The sequence below is a fragment of the Clarias gariepinus genome, chromosome 25, assembly GCF_024256425.1.
Source record: "Clarias gariepinus isolate MV-2021 ecotype Netherlands chromosome 25, CGAR_prim_01v2, whole genome shotgun sequence".
NCBI classification, from domain to species: Eukaryota; Metazoa; Chordata; class Actinopteri; order Siluriformes; family Clariidae; genus Clarias; species Clarias gariepinus.
Window position 1 is genome coordinate 23,589,312 of NC_071124.1, and position 19,550 is coordinate 23,608,861.

General features: G+C 39.9%; 1 protein-coding gene across 2 annotated transcripts in view; it reads left to right on the top strand.

The window, feature by feature from the left end:
• ssbp3a (single stranded DNA binding protein 3a) overlaps positions 1-19,550 on the top strand; it is a 33,132-nt gene that overhangs the window by 10,789 nt on the left and 2,793 nt on the right. The window contains exons 5-17 of one of the 2 annotated variants that reach the window (XM_053486692.1): positions 11,306-11,395; positions 13,380-13,454; positions 13,788-13,847; positions 13,986-14,040; positions 15,163-15,236; positions 15,421-15,506; positions 15,914-15,962; positions 16,070-16,105; positions 17,282-17,345; positions 18,438-18,508; positions 18,620-18,683; positions 18,921-18,949; positions 19,110-19,211. In XM_053486692.1, the coding sequence (XP_053342667.1) occupies positions 11,306-11,395; positions 13,380-13,454; positions 13,788-13,847; positions 13,986-14,040; positions 15,163-15,236; positions 15,421-15,506; positions 15,914-15,962; positions 16,070-16,105; positions 17,282-17,345; positions 18,438-18,508; positions 18,620-18,683; positions 18,921-18,949; positions 19,110-19,211 (855 nt within the window). The remainder of the gene's footprint in view (positions 1-11,305; positions 11,396-13,379; positions 13,455-13,787; positions 13,848-13,985; positions 14,041-15,162; positions 15,237-15,420; positions 15,507-15,913; positions 15,963-16,069; positions 16,106-17,281; positions 17,346-18,437; positions 18,509-18,619; positions 18,684-18,920; positions 18,950-19,109; positions 19,212-19,550) is intronic. The other variant, XM_053486693.1, reaches the window with a different exon arrangement.

Genomic DNA, 19,550 nt, shown 5'->3' on the forward strand with positions numbered 1-19,550 from the left:
GGTTTCTAAGCTGGACTAGTCCCAGTATAGACTAGACAGGTTTCTGGAATAGACCCAAATGGTCTAGTCCGGTTTGGGTTGGTCTTATAGGAACTGGTTTCTAGTCTGGATTGTTTTCTAAACTAGATTAGTTTCTGCATTGGACTGGTACCAGTATACACTAGACTGGTTTCTGGAAAAGCCCCAACTGGACTGATTTGGTCTAGGCTGATTACTGGTCTGGACTGGAGTTGTGTAAAAAATAGCATCCCACCACATGCCAATGTTAGTTAACCAGTCATAAAAAAATCTTAAAGAACTAAATAAAGTTTATCTGAAAAGTTTCGTTAGGTTTGATTTCGTTTGTGTCTCCAGTAATGCACTGCTGCATGGCAGAGTTCGACTCGTCTGTTCTAAACAAGTTTTATATCACCAAACTTCAAACCCATCCACAGTAATACTTCAGTAAGAGAAAATGTTCTGCGCATGGAAGACTAGAGCAGGCAATCTGTTTAACAAGCTGTGCGGATAAGAATGCTGCTTTGTTGCTTTACTCTGACGACAGACAGCATATTGTATACGGTAGGAACCGGGGAGAAAAACACAGACCATGAGCCAGGCTAGGGTTAAAAAAAATCTAATAAAAATAATCAGCCGACATCAGCAACTCCAGTAACGACCATCAGCGAGAGATCCACTCCGGTGCAGGTTCTTCATAGCAACGTGAAAACAATTCTAATAAATATTTCAGCACGGTTCTCTGTGTTGAGCATCGCACTAGAGCCCTGACGTTCTCCCTGAGTTTATGAGATTATAAGTGAGGTTAGATCCAAGGAATGTGATAGATAAAGCTGTTCTTAAAGTCAAATCAGTAAAAGTTATACAAGCTCCACCTCCTCTCCGAAGCAACTCCGTCTCTCATTCACGTCACGGCAGTCACACAATCGTAGACTATTAGTCGGCGCGCGACCTCTCCGTCTCAGCCACTCAGTTCAAGGACCCTTGTTTTGCATTTTGTGGTTTAATTGCCACTAATGGTGCTCTTATTGGGAAGGTCAATTGAACAAGGGCAGCCGAGCACGCGCGCAGCCTCCGCGCTCTCCACAAGCTAATTGCTCGGGCCGTCCGCGAGCCCTTAAGAGTCTCTTCATACACAAGAGTTTCTGAAAATAGAAAAACGAGCGCTCAGTACAGATGTACGTCCTGCACGTCAGACCGTTTCCGCTTGAATCGTTTATGGGGAAAGAGAAACATGTGTACGCGCTTTATCAACACAAACATCTGCCCATGTTCAATATTAGCCCTTTTTTTTCCTCCATAGAAACAAGCTGATTTTTTTTTTTTTTTTTTTTGTGTTCGGTTAGAAAATATTTCCAGAGTGTACACAGATGGACGTGTTTTTTTTTTTTTTATATATAATTTTTTTTTTTTTTTTAAGTATTATCAATGCTGCGTTACAGGATTTAATGACTAAAATGGTTGATTTTTTTTTTTTTGGAAAAAACAGCCACAAAACCGATTAAGTTCATTAATGGACGATTGATTTATAGATATTTTTCAAACGGGTTGATTTAATGTTTTTCCTGCTTTAAATAAGTTAGAAAAGTGTACGTTTCTCATGATTCCACACTGAGCGCCGGTGTGAGATGAGTCACAGTTCTGAAGAAGCGAAAGCCGAGATGTCAGACGTCCCTTTCAGCTGGAAGGATGGAGAGATGGATGACGAGATTGAAAAAGGGATGAGACAGAGTGCTGAGGAAATAGCAGGGGAAGCCGGCGGAGAAGGCAGCAGATGGAGAGAAAGCTTCTTGTTTGAAGTTTTTTTTTTTCGTTCTCTCTCTCTCTCTCTCTGCTCCTCCTTCGTCTCTCAGGACCAGCTGTCAGGAGCCATTACACTTACAGCGTATCACTTTACAGCAAAACAATGGAATAATCGAACTGTTGACACTAATGCTTTTCGGGTCTTGTTCGCCAATCTGTTCCATGATTCGTGTGGCGGATGTGTGAGTGAGTGCGCGCGCGCAAGTGTGTGTGTGTGTGAAGTTACACCAAAGTGTAAAGTGTTAATCCTCCTGTACTGGTCCGACGTCTTCACTGGACTAGCAGCATCGCACTCACCATTGACCTTTATCATTATTAGTCGCTGATTTTAATGATGCATAGGTCTTTCTGTTCTTAAGAGTAGCCTTGTAAGGTCCTGACCCCTGACCTCTGACTTTCACGACCCTCTCTTTTTATATGACTCTTGATTTCACCTCTGTCAATCATTAACGATGCACCATGGAAACCGGCAGCTTCGTCCTTAACAGCTGGATGGAGGAGAGACCACCCGGAGACCTTGTCTTTTATACAACACACACACGCAAACACGCACACGTCCTAATAACTTATAACGTTTAAGCTTATTTTAACTTTTGATTTTAATGTCTCAGACTCTCACCATCTCTCTCTTTCACACACACACACACACACACACACACACACTATATTCCTCTCTTTATCAACTGTATTCAAGCTACTTTATTGGCTTGACAAACAGCAGCATATTTGTATTGGCTAAACACACACACACACACACACACACACACACACACACACACACACAGACTCATCTTTCTATTTTCTCTCTCTCTCTCTCTCTCTCTCACTCACATTCTCACCTTATTATCTCTCTGTCCACTGTCTCACACACCCCCTCATCCTCTCTCTTACACACACACACACACACACACACACACACACTCACTCCGTGTCCATTATTCGCTCATCCTTTAACCCCCCGGATTCTCTTCCCGCCTGATGTCACACATCGAGATGGCGTCAGGAGAAGGACTTTGTTACCAGGCAGATGGCACTCATCTGCTAGCTCTATGGAGATGGACGAGTGTGATCCCTCACTCCACTTTTGCACACACACACACACACACACACACGCTCTCCTCCTCCTCCCTCCTTTACCACGTGCAAAGTAAACGTGTAAATAAGCAAACCAATAACACCTGTCCCCCGAGGGAGAGACGGTGGAGACACAGCAGGCCTATTTTGGCTGCTAAATGAGCGCTCGCTCAGTACAGCCGGCTCACCGAGTCATAACCAGAAATGATATCGAACGGTTTAATGACACAACAGGGTGCAGTTTATTTTCACATTTCCCGTGACCTGCTTCAATAGAGACCGCGTCTGAGCAGTCTTTTTAAACATCGCTCTGTAATACTTGCACCAGTCTGTTATATCACGGCCGCGTACAGAAAACATGGGAGCAGTGATTAAACATAATAAAAATCACTTTACAGCTGATTCTTCGTGATACCGTATGATTTAATATTGTGCAGACTGTAAAAAAGACTGTAAATTTTTTTTTTTTTAAAGGTCAACTTTAACGAACAAGAGGCCACGCCTCCTTTACTGTGTCTAAGGGCAACGAAGCCACACTCGCTTTATGAAGAAGTGTGGAGCCAGAGGCCGCGCCTCCTTTACTGTGGCACATAGATAGAAAGGCTTTGTCTTCTTCAATAGACTGATGGACGCAGCGTCCACACTTCCTTTACCGTGACACAGACATGTGCACATACTGTGACGGATAAATAGAAAGGCTTTGTCTTCTCCAATAGACTGATGGACGCAGAGGCCACACCTCCTTTAATATAACTGACAGGCAAAGAAGCCATACTTCCTGCTTAAGAATGATCGACCCAGAGGCCACGCCTCCTTTACTGAGACTAACGGCAAAGAAGTCACACTTCCTTCTTTAATAAGTGTGGAACCAGAGGCCAGACATTCTTTACTGCGGCACATGGACCAAAAAGCCACACCTACTTCAATAGACTGATGTGCACAGAGGCCACGCCTCTTTTACTACGGCACATAGATCAAAAGGCCACACCTTCCATAATGTAACTGACAGGCTAAGAAGCCACGCTTCCTTCTTAAGAGCGACTGATTCAGACGCACTGCTTCCGTTACTGTCACTGCAACAACAACAAAAAGAGATCTTAGCAAGTTAAATGTTTTTGAATTTAGCCAAACCTATATATAGTTTTCTAAAGTAGGTTTACAGCAAGGCGGATATAATTATGCTTATTTCTTGTCAAATGGCAGATATTTTGCTTTTATTTAGGAATTAACTTTTTTTGAAAGAAGAAAAATTGTCTGCTATTAGAACCAGACATTTTTTTCACTTGCATATTTAGTAACATTTGTCAAAAAATTAGCCTAATAATTTAATATTTGGTTTGTTGTAAACGTATTTTACGTAAATGATATAAATGTTTGTGTGGATTCACTAAAATTTCATTGGTTGGATGTCTTTTTATTTTCTTTCTTTCTTTTTTTGTCACTGATGAGCACAGAGGCCACGCCTCCTCTACTGTAACATATGGACAGAGAGGCCACACCTCTTTTTTATTGTGACTGATGAATAAAGAGACTACACTTCCTTTTGAATGACAGGCAGGTGATAAAGCCACACGTCCTTTTTAGGAATGATAGACACAAACGCCACGCCTCCTTTACTGTAACAGATGGACAGAGAGGCCACGCCTACTTTATTATGACTGATGGACAAAGACACTACATTTCCTTTAGTATGACGGACAGGTAATAAAGCCACACGTCTTTTTTTTTAAGAATGGTAGACACAGAGGCCACGCCTCTTTTTCTGGAATAGATAGACAGATATTCAATAGACAGGCCACACCTCCTTTAGTGTGACTGACAGGCAAAAAAGCCACACATCTTTCCTTCGTTAAGAACGATTGCTTCCTTTACTGGACGCAGAGGCCACGCCTGCTTTACTGTAACAGATGGACAGAAAGGCCACGCCTCCTTTTCTGTGACTTTACGGGTTACAGTTTTACTGGAACAGGTGTAAAGACCCCACCCCTTCATTACGATTGACGGACCCTAAGGCCACACCTCCTTCATTGATTTCTCTCTCTTAAATAGTTCTCTTTTTTAAACTAGCACGCCTGCTGAGACGCTATTAGCCGTGGAGGGATATAAATATTATTTCCCTCACACCAGGTGCACGCGATTCTTATTTCCGTGTGATGTAAGGTGACCCGTGCTTCTCTCTCAGCGTCTCGATGGCGTTCAGCTGGATCTCGTCAGATGAGCGATGGACGCGGATATGGAACGTCTGGATAAACGGCACTTGCAGAAATCTCTCTCTCGCGCGCGGGTGCTATCGCTTTGTGTAGCTCTGGCATTCTTCATTTCCTTCTCTTTTTTTTTTTTTTTTTTTTGTCTCGTCTGTCCTCACTGCCTACTTGCTGCCCCATTTCCATTTCCTGACCCCAAGACAGTTTCAACATTTTTTTTTTATTATTCCTTGCTTCATTCTATAAGGTCAAAGGTGAACATAGTTTTATATACGTATATACACAAAGGAGACCATCACTAACTCGACAAAGCCAGCCAGATAGATACCAGCTCGCGCTTTTCCCCCTTTCTGCTGGCAGCAGTAGAGAGACGTTTCTCTCCGAGCTGGTAAACCACAGAGCGTGGGCATGGCCCGAGCAGGAAATGGAGGCTGCCTGGCTTGTTTAGACTGCTTCTGGTGGTGCCGAGTGGCCCTGGGCCATGAGCTCGCTCTTCCTCACTCCATAGGGGTTTGTGATGGTCTGATAAGAGTGATTGATTCAGGAAGCGAGAGAGAGGGAGAGAGTCGTGTTTTTTCCCCCCAAGAAGGATGGAGGCTTTTTACTCCTGCTGTTCTTTGGGAGACTTTACAAGCTGATAACATGAGACTTCTGTTTTGTGAGGCGGAGGTTCTCCAGGGGGTTTATTGCAAGGATCTGCTCTGTATTCTCGTCTATTCTCATGCAGATGCACCGCTTTTTCATCTCCCTCGGTGTTTCTTTTGTTGAAATAAAGTGTGTGTGTGGGGTTTTTCTTGTAGATGTGATGAAAATTATTTGGAGTCTTGAGCAGGAAATCAGATAAGAAGTTTTTTTTTTTTCCATGCAAGTGGTATAAATGGCGTTGCCGGGCTAAGCTCCTTAATTTTTACCCTATATTTTGATGGATTAGAAACAGGCACAATGGTTATTGGTTATTGTTCGATTCCCACCTTAGGGTCTGTGTGCATGTTTTTATGTTCTCCCTGTGCTTGAGTTTCCTCCCACAGTCCAAAGACATGCAGATTAGGATAATCGGTGTTCCCAAATTGCCAGTAGTGTGTGAATGTTGACAGGAGGTCCTACCATGGTCGTATAAATACGACGGTGATCACCATTGGCCTCCACCGTCTCTAGTTGGACTACAGAGGTTCCTAGATAGATGCATGGATAATGGTTATTAACTTTAATTTTCCTTAACCTTCATGGAAGTAGTTTGTAGTGTCAGAGTTAGTGCTGTAACTTTTAAATTGTATTAAAATGATAAGTTGTGCATTAATCATTTTGTGTACGAGAAGAAATCCCGGTAAAAAGGAAAAAGTCTTTTGACGGCCATTCTTAAAAAAAAATAAAAAAAATACATATTGTAAAGTGCTGTTGTGTGAGATTAATAAAACACCGCGGGACATGCTGCAAATGGAAAGTAATCATCGTCAAGCTCTCACTCCATCATCACACCATTCTGTCGCTCCTGCACAGGCACCACAGAGGGTTTTATTCCCTGCGTGAATGCATCAAATGGACAAAGAGGAAAAACTTAAACCTGGTCTTTATAAAAAGGGGCAGAAAACATGTAGATGCATTAAGGTGGGGAAAAAAAAAGAAGCACATTCGGATAAACACTGTATTGCAAATCATTTAAATTAAATTTCTTGTGTCTTTTTGATTCCGTGTGTCTTATTTATTCGTTTATTTATTTTTTTAAACATCCTAACAGAAGGGTGCTGAGATGTTCTGATTGTTAGGCAGATGTTCCTCCTCCTTATTTAGAAAGATGTTTTACCCACATATGGATTTTGCAGTAGTCAGCCTCGGGCCTGCAATCCAGCTTTCATGAGATCTCCTTTTCTTATGAAAATGCCCATTCATTCCTCCTTCTGCTCTTAACTGCCCCCCATCTCCCCTCAGTCCCCCCCAGCAGGTCATTCATTAGCGTCTCTCAGAGACCTGAACCTCCCGATCCTGCCCGGGAATCAAAGTCATGGTCTTGCCGTACAGAAACACTCCGGGTCAAAACCAGTCCGGTGCGAATCCGTGTCCTGTTCCGCCGCAGCATTAAAGGATTTATCCGACTGACTGTTGACTTTTTGTCCCGCCGCTCTTTCAGACCGACCTAATCTCAATCGTATTCTCTTGTTTACGCCCGCACAGACACAAAGAGGATTACGCTGGCCTCGAAAATATGTCCCTCTGGCCTCGTTCAACACCGTGAGAGGATTAAACTCCACTAAGTGTTTGGACAACTGCTTACTAGTGTGTGTTCTACATCTATTCTCCTTAAACCAAACTGTTTGCTAATACTTTGTGAGGTCAGTTTTACCGCCTGAGCTCGCCGTGTTACAGCAATTGCTTGAGTGATCGTACTTTTTATTAGAATTTAATCAGAATTAATTTAAAATGAATACTAGTAGACAATCTGTGTTGTTGGACTAATTAATGAGCTAGTATTGTGGTCTGAGATGTAGATAGTTGATTAGATGATGTTTTATTGTCAATTTTAATCCCTAAAGCACGGACTGATTGTCAGAAAGCAGCTTTATGCAATCCCAAAAATTAAAAAATATAAAATAAGTATTTGTTTAAGAAATGTGTATTAATTATAATTATCAGGGAAAACATTAATTCATTTTTTTCTTAAAAGTGCATTATAAATAAAACTGAATTGAATTACTCAAATTTGTTCAGACCTGCCAATCAAATACAAATCTCACCCGGGGATATCTGGACGTCAGAGCTCTTGGGTTTAAACTGACATGAAAATGTTATCTTATCGTACATCTGCATCCTGAACCACATGCTCGCTTACTAATTAGTGCGACAATACACAGATTGTGTTTACACTGTTGTCCTATTTAGTGCACAGATTGTGGTTTGGCACCCAGCCCCGAATTCTCGTTAAACGTGTATTACTTGCCTTTCGCAGCCTCTCAGATTAAAAGGAAAATACAACAAAACATTTTGTTGTTTTTTTTTTCCTGCCAGAAAAAAAGCTCACAATACTATTTTCCACCGATCCATAATAATCCATCTTCAAACATGAAGCCACGCCTCCTACCTGAATCTGAATCTAATCCTGAGCCGGACCAGAAGCCAGCGTGCTTCCTTTACTTGTTCGCTTCATAGTTTTTTGGGGGTTTTTTTTCCCTCCGCCGCGTATCACGTTCTGCCTAAGAGGCGGCTCTAACGAGATGAAGCTCTTAGGAGGATTTGAGTTTAAGATGCTGCTCTACCTGCTATAAGTCCCTTAAATCCTGACCTTTGTTCTAATCAGGTTTTATACCCGGGGTGTAGGATTGAGCTCGAACTCGAGCCAGCACGGGAGATTAAACTCTCCGATGCAGCACATAACCTCCTGAGACCTGAGCGATGCCTTTTTTTTTTTTTTTACTTGTCTTTATAAAACAGAACCTGATCGTAGTATCAAAACCGAGGCACATGTTAAAATGAGGAATAAAAGCAAGAGGGGAGGAGGATGTTAAGTGTCTATCCATCCTCTATACCGGTTATCCTGTGTACAGGGTCGCGGGGGGCCTTGACCCTATCCCAGGAGACTTAGAGTACGAGGCGGGGTACACCCTGGACGAGGTGTCGATCCATCGCAGTGCGCGCACACAATTTGGGAACGCCAGTTAAACTAATATGCATGGTGAAGGAAACCGGAGTAACCCCGAAGGAAACCCACCAAGCTCAAGAACATGCAAACTTCACACACAGACTCGATGCAAGAATCGGACACTACAGGTCACTTGTCCTGTGGTGGTATTATTATTGTTGTTGTTATTATTTATTTATTTTTCGAACACAAATCAACCATAAATTACAGCAGTTTTGCAATCAGCCACGCCCACTGACTGCTTTAAAAGTAAAAAAAACAAAAAACAACACAAAATGACGACTAAACGATGAAAGTGTGGCGGGTGTGGGGAGCCATCAGTTACACGACAAGTGGCGGTGTCCTCCTTCTCTTGTGGGGTGCCATTACTTTTCTACAAATTGGTGAGCTAGTCTTTTTTTTAAAAAATTTTTAATCTTCATTCATGCATTCTTATAAGGTGTTGTAATAACTATGAATTTAAAAAAAAATAGTGAAATTGTAAGAAACATGCGATTAAAACTCTAAACTCAGTGTTTGTGTATAAAATTTACGTAATCTTGCGGAAACGAGCCGTCGGTCAGTGAATTTATATGAATTTGGGAATATGAGCTATTTTTATTTATTTATTTATATATATATATTTTTTTCTTCTTCTGTCTGTTGAACGTCGCAATTCTGGTATTTAGTGCGAACAATTTACGAACTCTTTTTTCCTGAGATAAATGAGCCCAGGTCTCAGGACTTAATACAAATTTAAATAAAATAAATAATAATAATAATAATAAAGATTATTTTCTTTAGTTAAACTTGAGCTACACTTGTATCTACCAGTTCAGCATCATAACAGCGCCACCAGCACCGCTTCAAGTACACGAAGGAGCTTTTCGTCTTCATTCCTCAGACTGAACATCCACCACACAGACCAACACAAGCAGCATACACACATTCTCACACGCACACTGACGCAATCAGAGCGCCGAGAGGCTTCAGCGCTGATGTTAAAGTACACTCGGAAGCGCGTGCACGCTGCGGTTTCAGTTTTGATCCACAGAGACGATAAGAAAAGGAACCCCGAGCAGCTGTGTATGCCTCTCTGCACGCACGGCTCTACTGTATTCGTGGTCTTTCCTGTGCTTTTGATCGGCTCGTTTCTGTTGAATACGTGTGTGTTTGTGTTGTTTCTGAATCTCTTGTCTGATTCGTAAGTACAGTACAGGACCGGTTGCAGCGCGAGCTCCGACCCAGCGTTCACTTCTTCGCCGCAGGAGACGCATTAATAGAATCACGGAGCGATGATCAGCGTCTGAAACGCTGGCCTTGCACGAAAAACATCCAGCGCTGTCAGAAAAGCCGCCCATAATCCTAAGCGACGTTCACTATAATTGACTTTGATTGATTAGAGGCTTGACTTGTGAGGGAGAGAGAGGGGGGAAAAAAGAAGAAAAAACACAGGCCGCTCGTTAAGAAGACGAGAGCTCTCCGATGAGCCCGTGAGCGTGCATTTCCGCTATCGATTTTGCTGACGCTTCCACTTTTACTGCGTGCAGAATTTTTAGACGGGTGGATGGACGGTTTGGAAAACACACCAGCACCGGGGCGCGTCATCGCAGCATTCAGAAACGTAGAGCTCGAGAGGGATGAGTCAGAGCGGTGCTTGTTTTATCACCTTAATGCATTACAGTCCTTTCCTGTGTATGGCTTTATTATGAAACACTTATACGACCACCTGTGACCTAAAAAGAAGGCTTTCTCTGTGTGAATGAAGTGCATTAACGAGTACAATTAATAAATAAAAAGAAAAAAAAAACAATGGAGAATTCAAATAGAGAGAAAAAATTTGAAATAAAAGAAAATTTTGCTGAAAACTTTGAGCTGAAAAATGTACAGCAAGTACAAGGCTGCTAATAAAATAGAACTGAAATAGAAGTGTTTAAGGTGTTAAGTGTTTAAGTTAAGGGTAGTGTGGTGTAGCTTAATATTCAGCCCAGAAAATATTTTTTATTTATATTTTATCACATAAAAAGTTTGCATTACTTTACGTGTTACTGTATATAATAAACCAGAGATGTGAATCGATGATTGAAATGAATCGAATGAATCAATTGAATCAGTTTTTAAGTAAATTTGTAAACGATGCAGGTAGTTTAGGAAACAAATTGGTTTAATTAGTATTTTTTCATTAAGATTTTAATTAACATTAGTCTGTTTATGTCACAGGAAGACTTTCTGTCGAATGTAAAACTAAACACGAGACTGAGAAAATGAGGTCAAATTTTGAATCGAATGATTCAGAATAATGATTCAGAATAAGAATAATGATTCAGAATAAGACTTTTTCAAATGATTCGGTTTAATTGAACTAGATTAAATAGATTCCACGTATAATTTAGTCAAGCAGTCTGAAATTCTAAGCTGGAGGATATAAATGTATCTAAAAATAATATTGATGTTAAAATTAATAGGATGACTTATATATATATATATATATATATATATATATATATATATATATTTTTTTTTTTTTTTTTTTTTTTTTTACATTATTTTTTATAACCGCCTTGTTTTTTTTTTTATGCATTCCAACATGATTCCATGTCTGCTGTGTTTCCCCCAGAGTGCAGCAGCAGCTCCGAGCCCTGTTCTGGGCAACCTGCCACCCGGAGATGGCATGCCAGGTGGGCCTCTGCCCCCCGGATTCTTCCAGGTAAGCCTTCATCCTGTACCTTTAATAACTGGTGTCCATCAGCCTCAGAGAGTCAGACAGCAGGCTATCGCTTATACCTCCTCTCCCTTCTCTTTACTCCTAAACACACATGCAAGCACACGTGCCATCCTTTTTGAGCCGACACACACACACACACACACACACAGAGGGGCCATTATGCCTCCGCCTCTGGTTATCCGCCAAGCCCCCGGCGTCCTCCGGGAGTCAGTTTGATTACGACCATTAGGCGCTAATGGCAGCCACCGTCGGAGCACTCTCGCCTCGCAAAGTAGGGTTACTATTACCGTGCTGCCCGTAAGAGGCGAGCGGAGTCGCACAGCGATCGCGCAAATGTGTTTGTGTCAACTGCCAAGCCTCTGCAGCATCATATCACTTCCTGTTTCCTGCTCTGCAGACGTGATTGGGTGTCGAACGAGGCAGAGCAGCGCATCATCACAATAGTCCTGGGTGGATTTCATGTGTAACGGAGGGCCGGTTATAAAGATCTTCGCTATAAAGAAAGAGATGGCATCATAGCCTGATTATAGAATATCTCTCTCTCTCTCGCTCTCTCTTTTACACACACACACACACACACACACACACACACACACACACACACACACAGAAGTAGCCTACACCGTATGTTCCACCCAAGCAAGGCCCATTATCCCAGTGTGGAGCCATGCATCAGTGGACACGCTGTGAAACGTGAAACAAGGCCAGTTAAAGAGCCCAGTTAAACACCGCTACTGCCCTCTAGTGCTCACATCCTTCACTGCTACATCGTTTTTTTTTTTTTCCTTCTTTTTTTCTTTCTTTTTAGGATAAAGTATTAATCAGGAAAGGTTTGCATAGATTTGCATAAATCCTGCTTTAGTCAGCTAAACAGATTTACGTGGGATAATATCCGCCATGTCTCATAAGACTTGTTCAAATCTCAGCGCGACTGTTTAGAAATGTTTATTGGTTATCTTTTAATAAAAATATAATAATCTTAACTATTTTAAAATGTTCATAAAAGATTTTATAGACAAGTAGTGTTTAGGATCATTTTTAACCCATCACTGATATTATAGTGTAAAGTCTAACATCGTATTTTATATTTACTGTATGTTAAGGCCTTTGTTTTATTTTTTATTTTATTTTTTTTTAGCACAAATTAATCATATGTCCAAATGTGACCCTATTGGCTTCCCATAATCGCAGCATGGTTTCCCTTTGTGTGTGATAACGGCACAGGAACATCACCAGGTGTCCCGAAGTTTCTTTATAAAAAGTTTCTAGACAGATAAAAGTTTGGATAAAACCAAAGTCATGTGCTCGAGCTGCTTTCAAGAGGAAACTATTTTTACAAGAATATATTAACCGTAAGACGTGTGAGTGGAGGCTCAGACGGCTAAGGCTCTCGCTTGATGATTTTTAGATCCCTTTATAAAGTGATGGAACGAATCATGTCAGCATTGAGTGCAAACAAATACTTAGGCTTTGCATAAGTATTCACCCCCTTGAACCTGGAACATGTAGAGGGAAATTCAAATAGTTTAAACCAAAAAATCTCTCTGTCCATCTCACTGTGAAACTGATATGATCCGTGAAATACAATGAATGACCGTTAGTTAAAGTGAGCAACAGGGGGTAAATACTTACGCAGTCACACCTTTTGTTTGTGCGGATTCATATATAAAGTTGAAGCTCAATTAAGCACGTTTCCGTTCCAGGTTGCGGAAATGTTTATGCACCCCAGTATCTACATATCATGTTCTGCTTCAGTGTACATGCGGACAAACCAGAACGACTCATATTAGTGATGAAATACTGTGCGGCTTATCGCTGTGAAAACCTCGTAACATGCTGCTCATCACTCAGGCCCGCGGTGCTTATATGTTTTAGCTTCGCATCGCCGCTAACATGGTTTGTGCTGTAACTTCCTGCTTCTATTCCACTTCTTCTTTTACTTCTTCTTGCTTTTCTGGCGCTGCAGGGTCCGACTGGCTCACAGGCCTCTCCTCACTCACAGCCGCCACCTAACGCTAACATGATGGGAGCTCACGGACAGGTAAACACACACACACACACACACACACACACACACACACACACACACACACACATTTCAGATTATTTCAGCACGCACCCTGCAGGACCTCATGCATCCTCTTTTGCTCATTCAGGCTTTTGCCTTTTTTTTTTTTTAGCTTAATTCGTACTTTAAATAAGTACTTTATTAATTATTCAGTTATTGTTATTTTTTTTCTTAGCTTATTGATATTGTTCCTGCTGTATCTTAATCTACTACGCATCACTCAGCTGCATTTGAGCCCATGATTGAATTTATAATAATTACTGTGACGAACAGTGAAATAATTCTCCTCGTCTTTTTGCCCTGCAGCCGTTTATGTCCCCGCGTTACGCAGGAGGACCTCGGCCGCCCATCAGGATGAGTAACCAGGTCAGGCCGGGGCTTCCGGAGATTTATTTATTCATTTCTTCATTTATTTCTCTATTTCTTCATCTGATTCAGAATGTATTATGGAGAGTGAAAAAGTACTGATGTTCCAGCTCATGTCTCTCTTCATCTCCCTGCCAGCCTCCAGGAGGACAGCCTTTACCTCCGAATGTTATCGACCCCACACGGCCTCCAGGTACCGAAAGATCCGGCTTTCTGTATAGAGCCATTAAAATTACAATTCTTAATAAGATGGTAAACTACAGAGCAATTGCTTTTTTTTTTTTTCTGAAACTTATGATTTTTTAAAAAAAATACTGTAATTTTGGTAAAAAAAAAAAAAAACTATTAAAAGGGGAAAAATAGCTAATGTAATTTTGGATAAAAGCATGGTACAAGTTCTGTTTTAGGAAAAAAAAACTTGGTAATGCACATTTTTGGTTAAAATACAGTATGTTAAATTTAAAATGGTCATTCTTAATAAATAAATATGGAAAATGTAATTTTGGTACTTCTCTTTGGTGTTAAAAAAAAAAAAAAAAAAAGGAAATGTCTTTTTTTTCCTTAAATGCTAAATTTCTGATTTAATGCTACATTGTGGTTTAAAAAAAATCTTGGCAAATATAGTTACAGGAAAAAACATGGTAAATGTTTTGTTTTTTGTTTTTTTACATTTTTATTTTACACTTACACACACACACATGTTACACTAGGCAGTGGTTGTTGTTTTTTTTATTGTTTTTTTCTCCCAGTTTTCTAAATGTAAACTTTCCATTGTCATTTTTTCCCCCATAAACAGTCAAACCATATCTCTAGGTATGAAAACTATAAAAATAAACATGGAGTCCTTGTAAAAATGGTCTTCATTTAGTGTTTAAATAAAAGAATATTTATTTTATATATGTATATTACAAATAATATAAAATTGTAATATACATATATAAAATAAATCTTCTTTTATTTAAACACTAAATGAAGACCATTTTTTACAAGGACTCCATGTTTATTTTTATAGTATATTACAAATACATAATCATATTTAAAATAGATTATAAAAATTTAATAAATATTTAAACTTCAAGTTGTGCAGTTAGATTCACATCACCATAGCCGTTTCCTCCCCTCGCTATTGTAATGTGCATTGTGTCTTAAAGAAACACTGGGTTTTACAGAATCATCACAGCCTGCTCTGTGCTCTAGGTTACTATACTCTGATTTGCCTTCTGATTATATAAAACATGTGCATCATATCATGTAAAATGTGAAAAATATCCATGTATAACCTTATGGTGATTGTGTTGTTGTTGTTGTTGTTCAGGACATCCAAACCTGGGACCCATGCAGAGAATGAACATGCCCCGAGGGATGGCACCCATGGGACCTGGACCACAGGTCTGTCCCTGAGGAACAACAATTTACCTAATCCCTTTTAAACCAGTCATGCTTTTTTTTCCTTCCTAAAGGATCTCTGGATCTCATCGTTAACATTCACACTGTGCAGATGTAAATCTCGATCGGGCAATAGATTGTGAACTAACATACTTCTCCCTCTCTCTCTCTCTCTCTCTCTCTCTAGTCCGATCCATGGTTATCGTTGCAGAACTATGGTGGTGGGATGAGACCTCCCAACTCCATGGGCCCCAACATGCCCGGAGTTAACATGTAAGCTTTTATACACCAGGGCCTTCAGAAAGCATTTGTTTGTTCAAAAGATTTAATATTTAAATTTACTCCTTAATTATTCATTAGCTATAGAAGTGATAGTCGCCATTTGCCTAGATGAGCAAATATGTATGATTTTATATTGTGCGTTGTATCTCAAAAATAAGTTACCAAGAACAAACTTTTGGAGATAAAAAAAAATTATGATCGTTACAAATTTCTGACTGACACTGGAGGCTTCTTCCATTTTCCTTATCCTTACATAAAACTGTTTATTACTAACGTTATGTCCGCCTTATAAACCACATTTAATGAGTTTATGAGCTTTTGTAGGAAATGAATCAAATCTTCTGGCCAAATCTTGAGTCCATGCTTCAAGTTTCATTTGTTGATATTTTGTCTTTCAGGGGACCAGGAACCGGTAGACCATGGCCTAATCCTAATAACACCAACACGGTATAAACTAGACATTATTTATTCATGGCTAAAGTTTCCCAGATAAATATCTCAGACACACACTTTGATGCCTGGGTCATAAAAGGGGTTTGATGATGTCTTTGCAGATCCCGTATTCGTCGTCATCTCCGGGCACATACGTGGTAAGATGTTCTGTCTCTCTTCTGAAACATAATAAAAGACGTCTTGGCAAAGCAGCAAAGGGAAACGGACAGGAAGAGAAGCATTTAGTTCACTTCAGGGGAGGGAAGAATTCTGAGAAAGAATGGACAGAATCAGATAAAAGATGAAAGGGAACAACAAAGGAAGATCAAAGGAATGCGAGAGGAGTGGGTCGTAAATGCGAATTGGGTTTCGCACCCGAACCTCTGAAGTTTAAAGTTATAAAGTTCAACAGTTCCTTCAGCTTTAGGTCAGTTTGTAGACGCATGCTGTGCGATGTCTTTTTACAGAGACGCTCGAGCTAGTCTTATATGCTAATTTGTTAGCTATAGGATCATTTTATTAAGCACGCTACATGGTTTTAGCCTTGATTTCCAGTCACTGACTAATTTAAGGGATCAGCTGAACAACAGATCAGGTTGTACTCTCGTGCGTGGCAATGAAGCTTAGTCCGTATCTGAGAAGATATTTTTAAGCACATTTGGTGATGAATGATGTATTAAAAGCGCTCGGCTCTGAGCTGCAGGAAACGATCGTCTAGACATGAGCAACAGCCAATGAGAGTCCGAGAGGAAATCAGATTGGCCTGCTTGTCCTCCATCAGTTTTTGTTCTTTGTCGGATAGAGCTGTAAGATTTAATCGATTATGCAGTTTAATCTTTTTTTTTTTTGGTCGATTCAGTTGATGGAAGCTGTCAGTTTTTGATTCAGAATCGATTCACGCTTTTGAAGTTACTACGGTGAAAATGTCAATTTTAAACCATTTAACCTTTTTATAAAGTCCTTAAAAATATACCAGAGCTTTAGAAAATAGAAACCACTTCCATCTTCCACATTTAAATTCTTTTGCATTAGTGGGCAGTTGGTGCAATACCACCACCTACTGGACTGGAGTGTGGAGCAGAAGACTGGCAAAAAAAAACAAAAAACGCAAATTTAACAGGATTTAATTGTTTATTAGATACTCCTAATAGTTTTTAGTGTTTTATACAAAACGTATATGAAATATAATAGCTGCTTGAAATAAGCCGGAGAATAAACATTAGCATTATCGATCTGAATTGAATCGGAAATCATGATGCCCAAAAAATATTTTATTACGTCTACAGTCTACCTCTGATTCAAAGCTACATATGTAAACATGTGTTTTGGCTCAGGGTCCGCCAGGAGGCGCGGGAGGAGGCTGTCCACCAGGAACGCCAATCATGCCAAGTCCAGCAGGTAAAACTGTTTCACTCTGCGTTTACTGTAAATATAATGAACACAGAATCCGTGTTATCGATTTAACAAGCTAATATGAGACAATGCAGGAACTCATAACTCATTTAAAAGTGCCAAGTCGTTTACTGATGATGCCATCACTTGGGGTTTAGGAGATGTTCCTAAGATCTGGAGTAGAAAGCCTAAGTTAACTGGCGTTCTGTTTGTTTTTAACAAGAATTTATCTTGAGATTTGTGCTTTAGTTAATTCCATTATATTATGTTATCATGCTGTAGAGCAGGTGTGTCTGGAGTCTGGATCCAGCTTAATGAAGTCTCTAATATGTCTCACAGCATCAATTTAAAGTCTGTGGTATTTAAACAGAAATAGTTTTCTGTACTGAAAGTGGATTGAAATATTTAAAGTACCACTTGGGGGCAATAAAGAGCAAACTAGAACAAGTACTTATTGGTGTACTTGCTTATTTATGTAGTACTGGATGTGCCTGTGGCCTCGTTCGTAAGGTATTTAATCACACACTCGTAAGCACATATTAAAAAATGTCCAATGTCATCCGTTGAACTTTGGAATGAACAAAAAAAAATTTGTTGAATTTTCAAGGTCTGTTTTTAATGATATAAGTCGTTTTCCATTCGAATTTCAAAGTAGCATATCTTCTCTTCCTGTGGGTCGATTGTGATGAAACACAAATATGTTACCTCAAGCTCGAGCTGTGAAAACCCCATTAAAATGAATTCAGTAGTTTTTATGTGATGCGTGCACAAACAAACAGACAAAAATTCTAAAAAAAAAAACCCATCTTGATGTGTTCTCTTGCTCATCTTATGCTTTCCCAAATTTATCTTTTCGGAAAATATCTTCAATGTACAGACACGCCCACTTTACAGTCTTATTATATCTATAGATTACTTTTCTGTAACGTTTGTTTCTGTATGTTTCATAGCAACGAGGGTGAATACTTATGCAATCACAACTTTTTCAGCATTGACCCAAATGTTCGATGTGGTTCATTAGCTAAAATGAAATTGACATTTAAACTCATACACTTCTCAACAAGCTTTATTATAATCTCTTTATCTCTCATCATTCAGATTCGACCAATTCTGGAGAGAATCTGTACACCATGATAAACTCCGTGCCACAAGGAGGAAACAGGTCCAGCGTAAGTCATGTTCTATACCCCTGATCCTCTTTAAAAAATTTATTAAAAGGTTCCGCTTCACCTTTTGACTGCTCGTCTTCTTTATTCACCATGTTTTTGTTCTGTCTTTAGTTCCCGTTAGGTCCAGACGGCCCGATGGGAGGGATGGAGCCTCACCACATGAACGGCTCGTTAGGTAAAGTCATTCAGGGACAATCAGGGACAATCATATCATTTTGATTCATACACATTCACATTTCATACAAACTTAGTTCTTTTGATTGTGTAAAGCTGCTTTGTGATGATGTAAATCGTTAAAAGCGCTATACAAATAAAATTGAATTGAATTGAATTGAATTCATTAACCTATTAATACTTTAAATGTCTGCGACAAAACAAAGTGTGTGATGATTTTTTTCGTGTTTTTCTGCAGGCTCAGGTGACATGGACGGCCTTCCTAAGGTAAATATAAAGCCGTGTCGTGCTCTTATAGGAAAAAAACTGTTGATTATTTTCCTATGATGGCATGCCAGGAAGTGGTTTATTCTTCTTATAACACAGCAAACTGACTTCATTTATTCCTTCACCTGCTGAGACTGAATGAGTTCTTCCTCACCTGTAGAATTCTCCGAATAACCTGAGCAGCCTGAGTAACCCACCAGGCACGCCAAGGGACGACGGAGATTTAGGAGGGAACTTCTTGCACACTTTCCAAAATGAGAATGTGAGTACCGCAGAGAACGTGGATGGATAGACGGACAGACAGAGTGTTTTATTAATCACCAAGGGAAATTGTAATAAGTAAAGATAAAGTAGATAACGGATTCAAGTCTCATTTCACTGGAACTTTTCCTGTAAGTACATGCATAAGGCTCGATGTGCCGGCTTCATGTGTAGTGCATCCGGAAAGTATTCACAGCACATCACTTTTCCCACATTTTATGTTACGTCACAGCCTTATTCTAAAATAGATTAAATTCATTTCTTTCTTAGAAGTTTACACACAACACCCCATAATGACAACATTTTTGAGATTTTTGCAAATTTAGTAAAAAAAAATAAT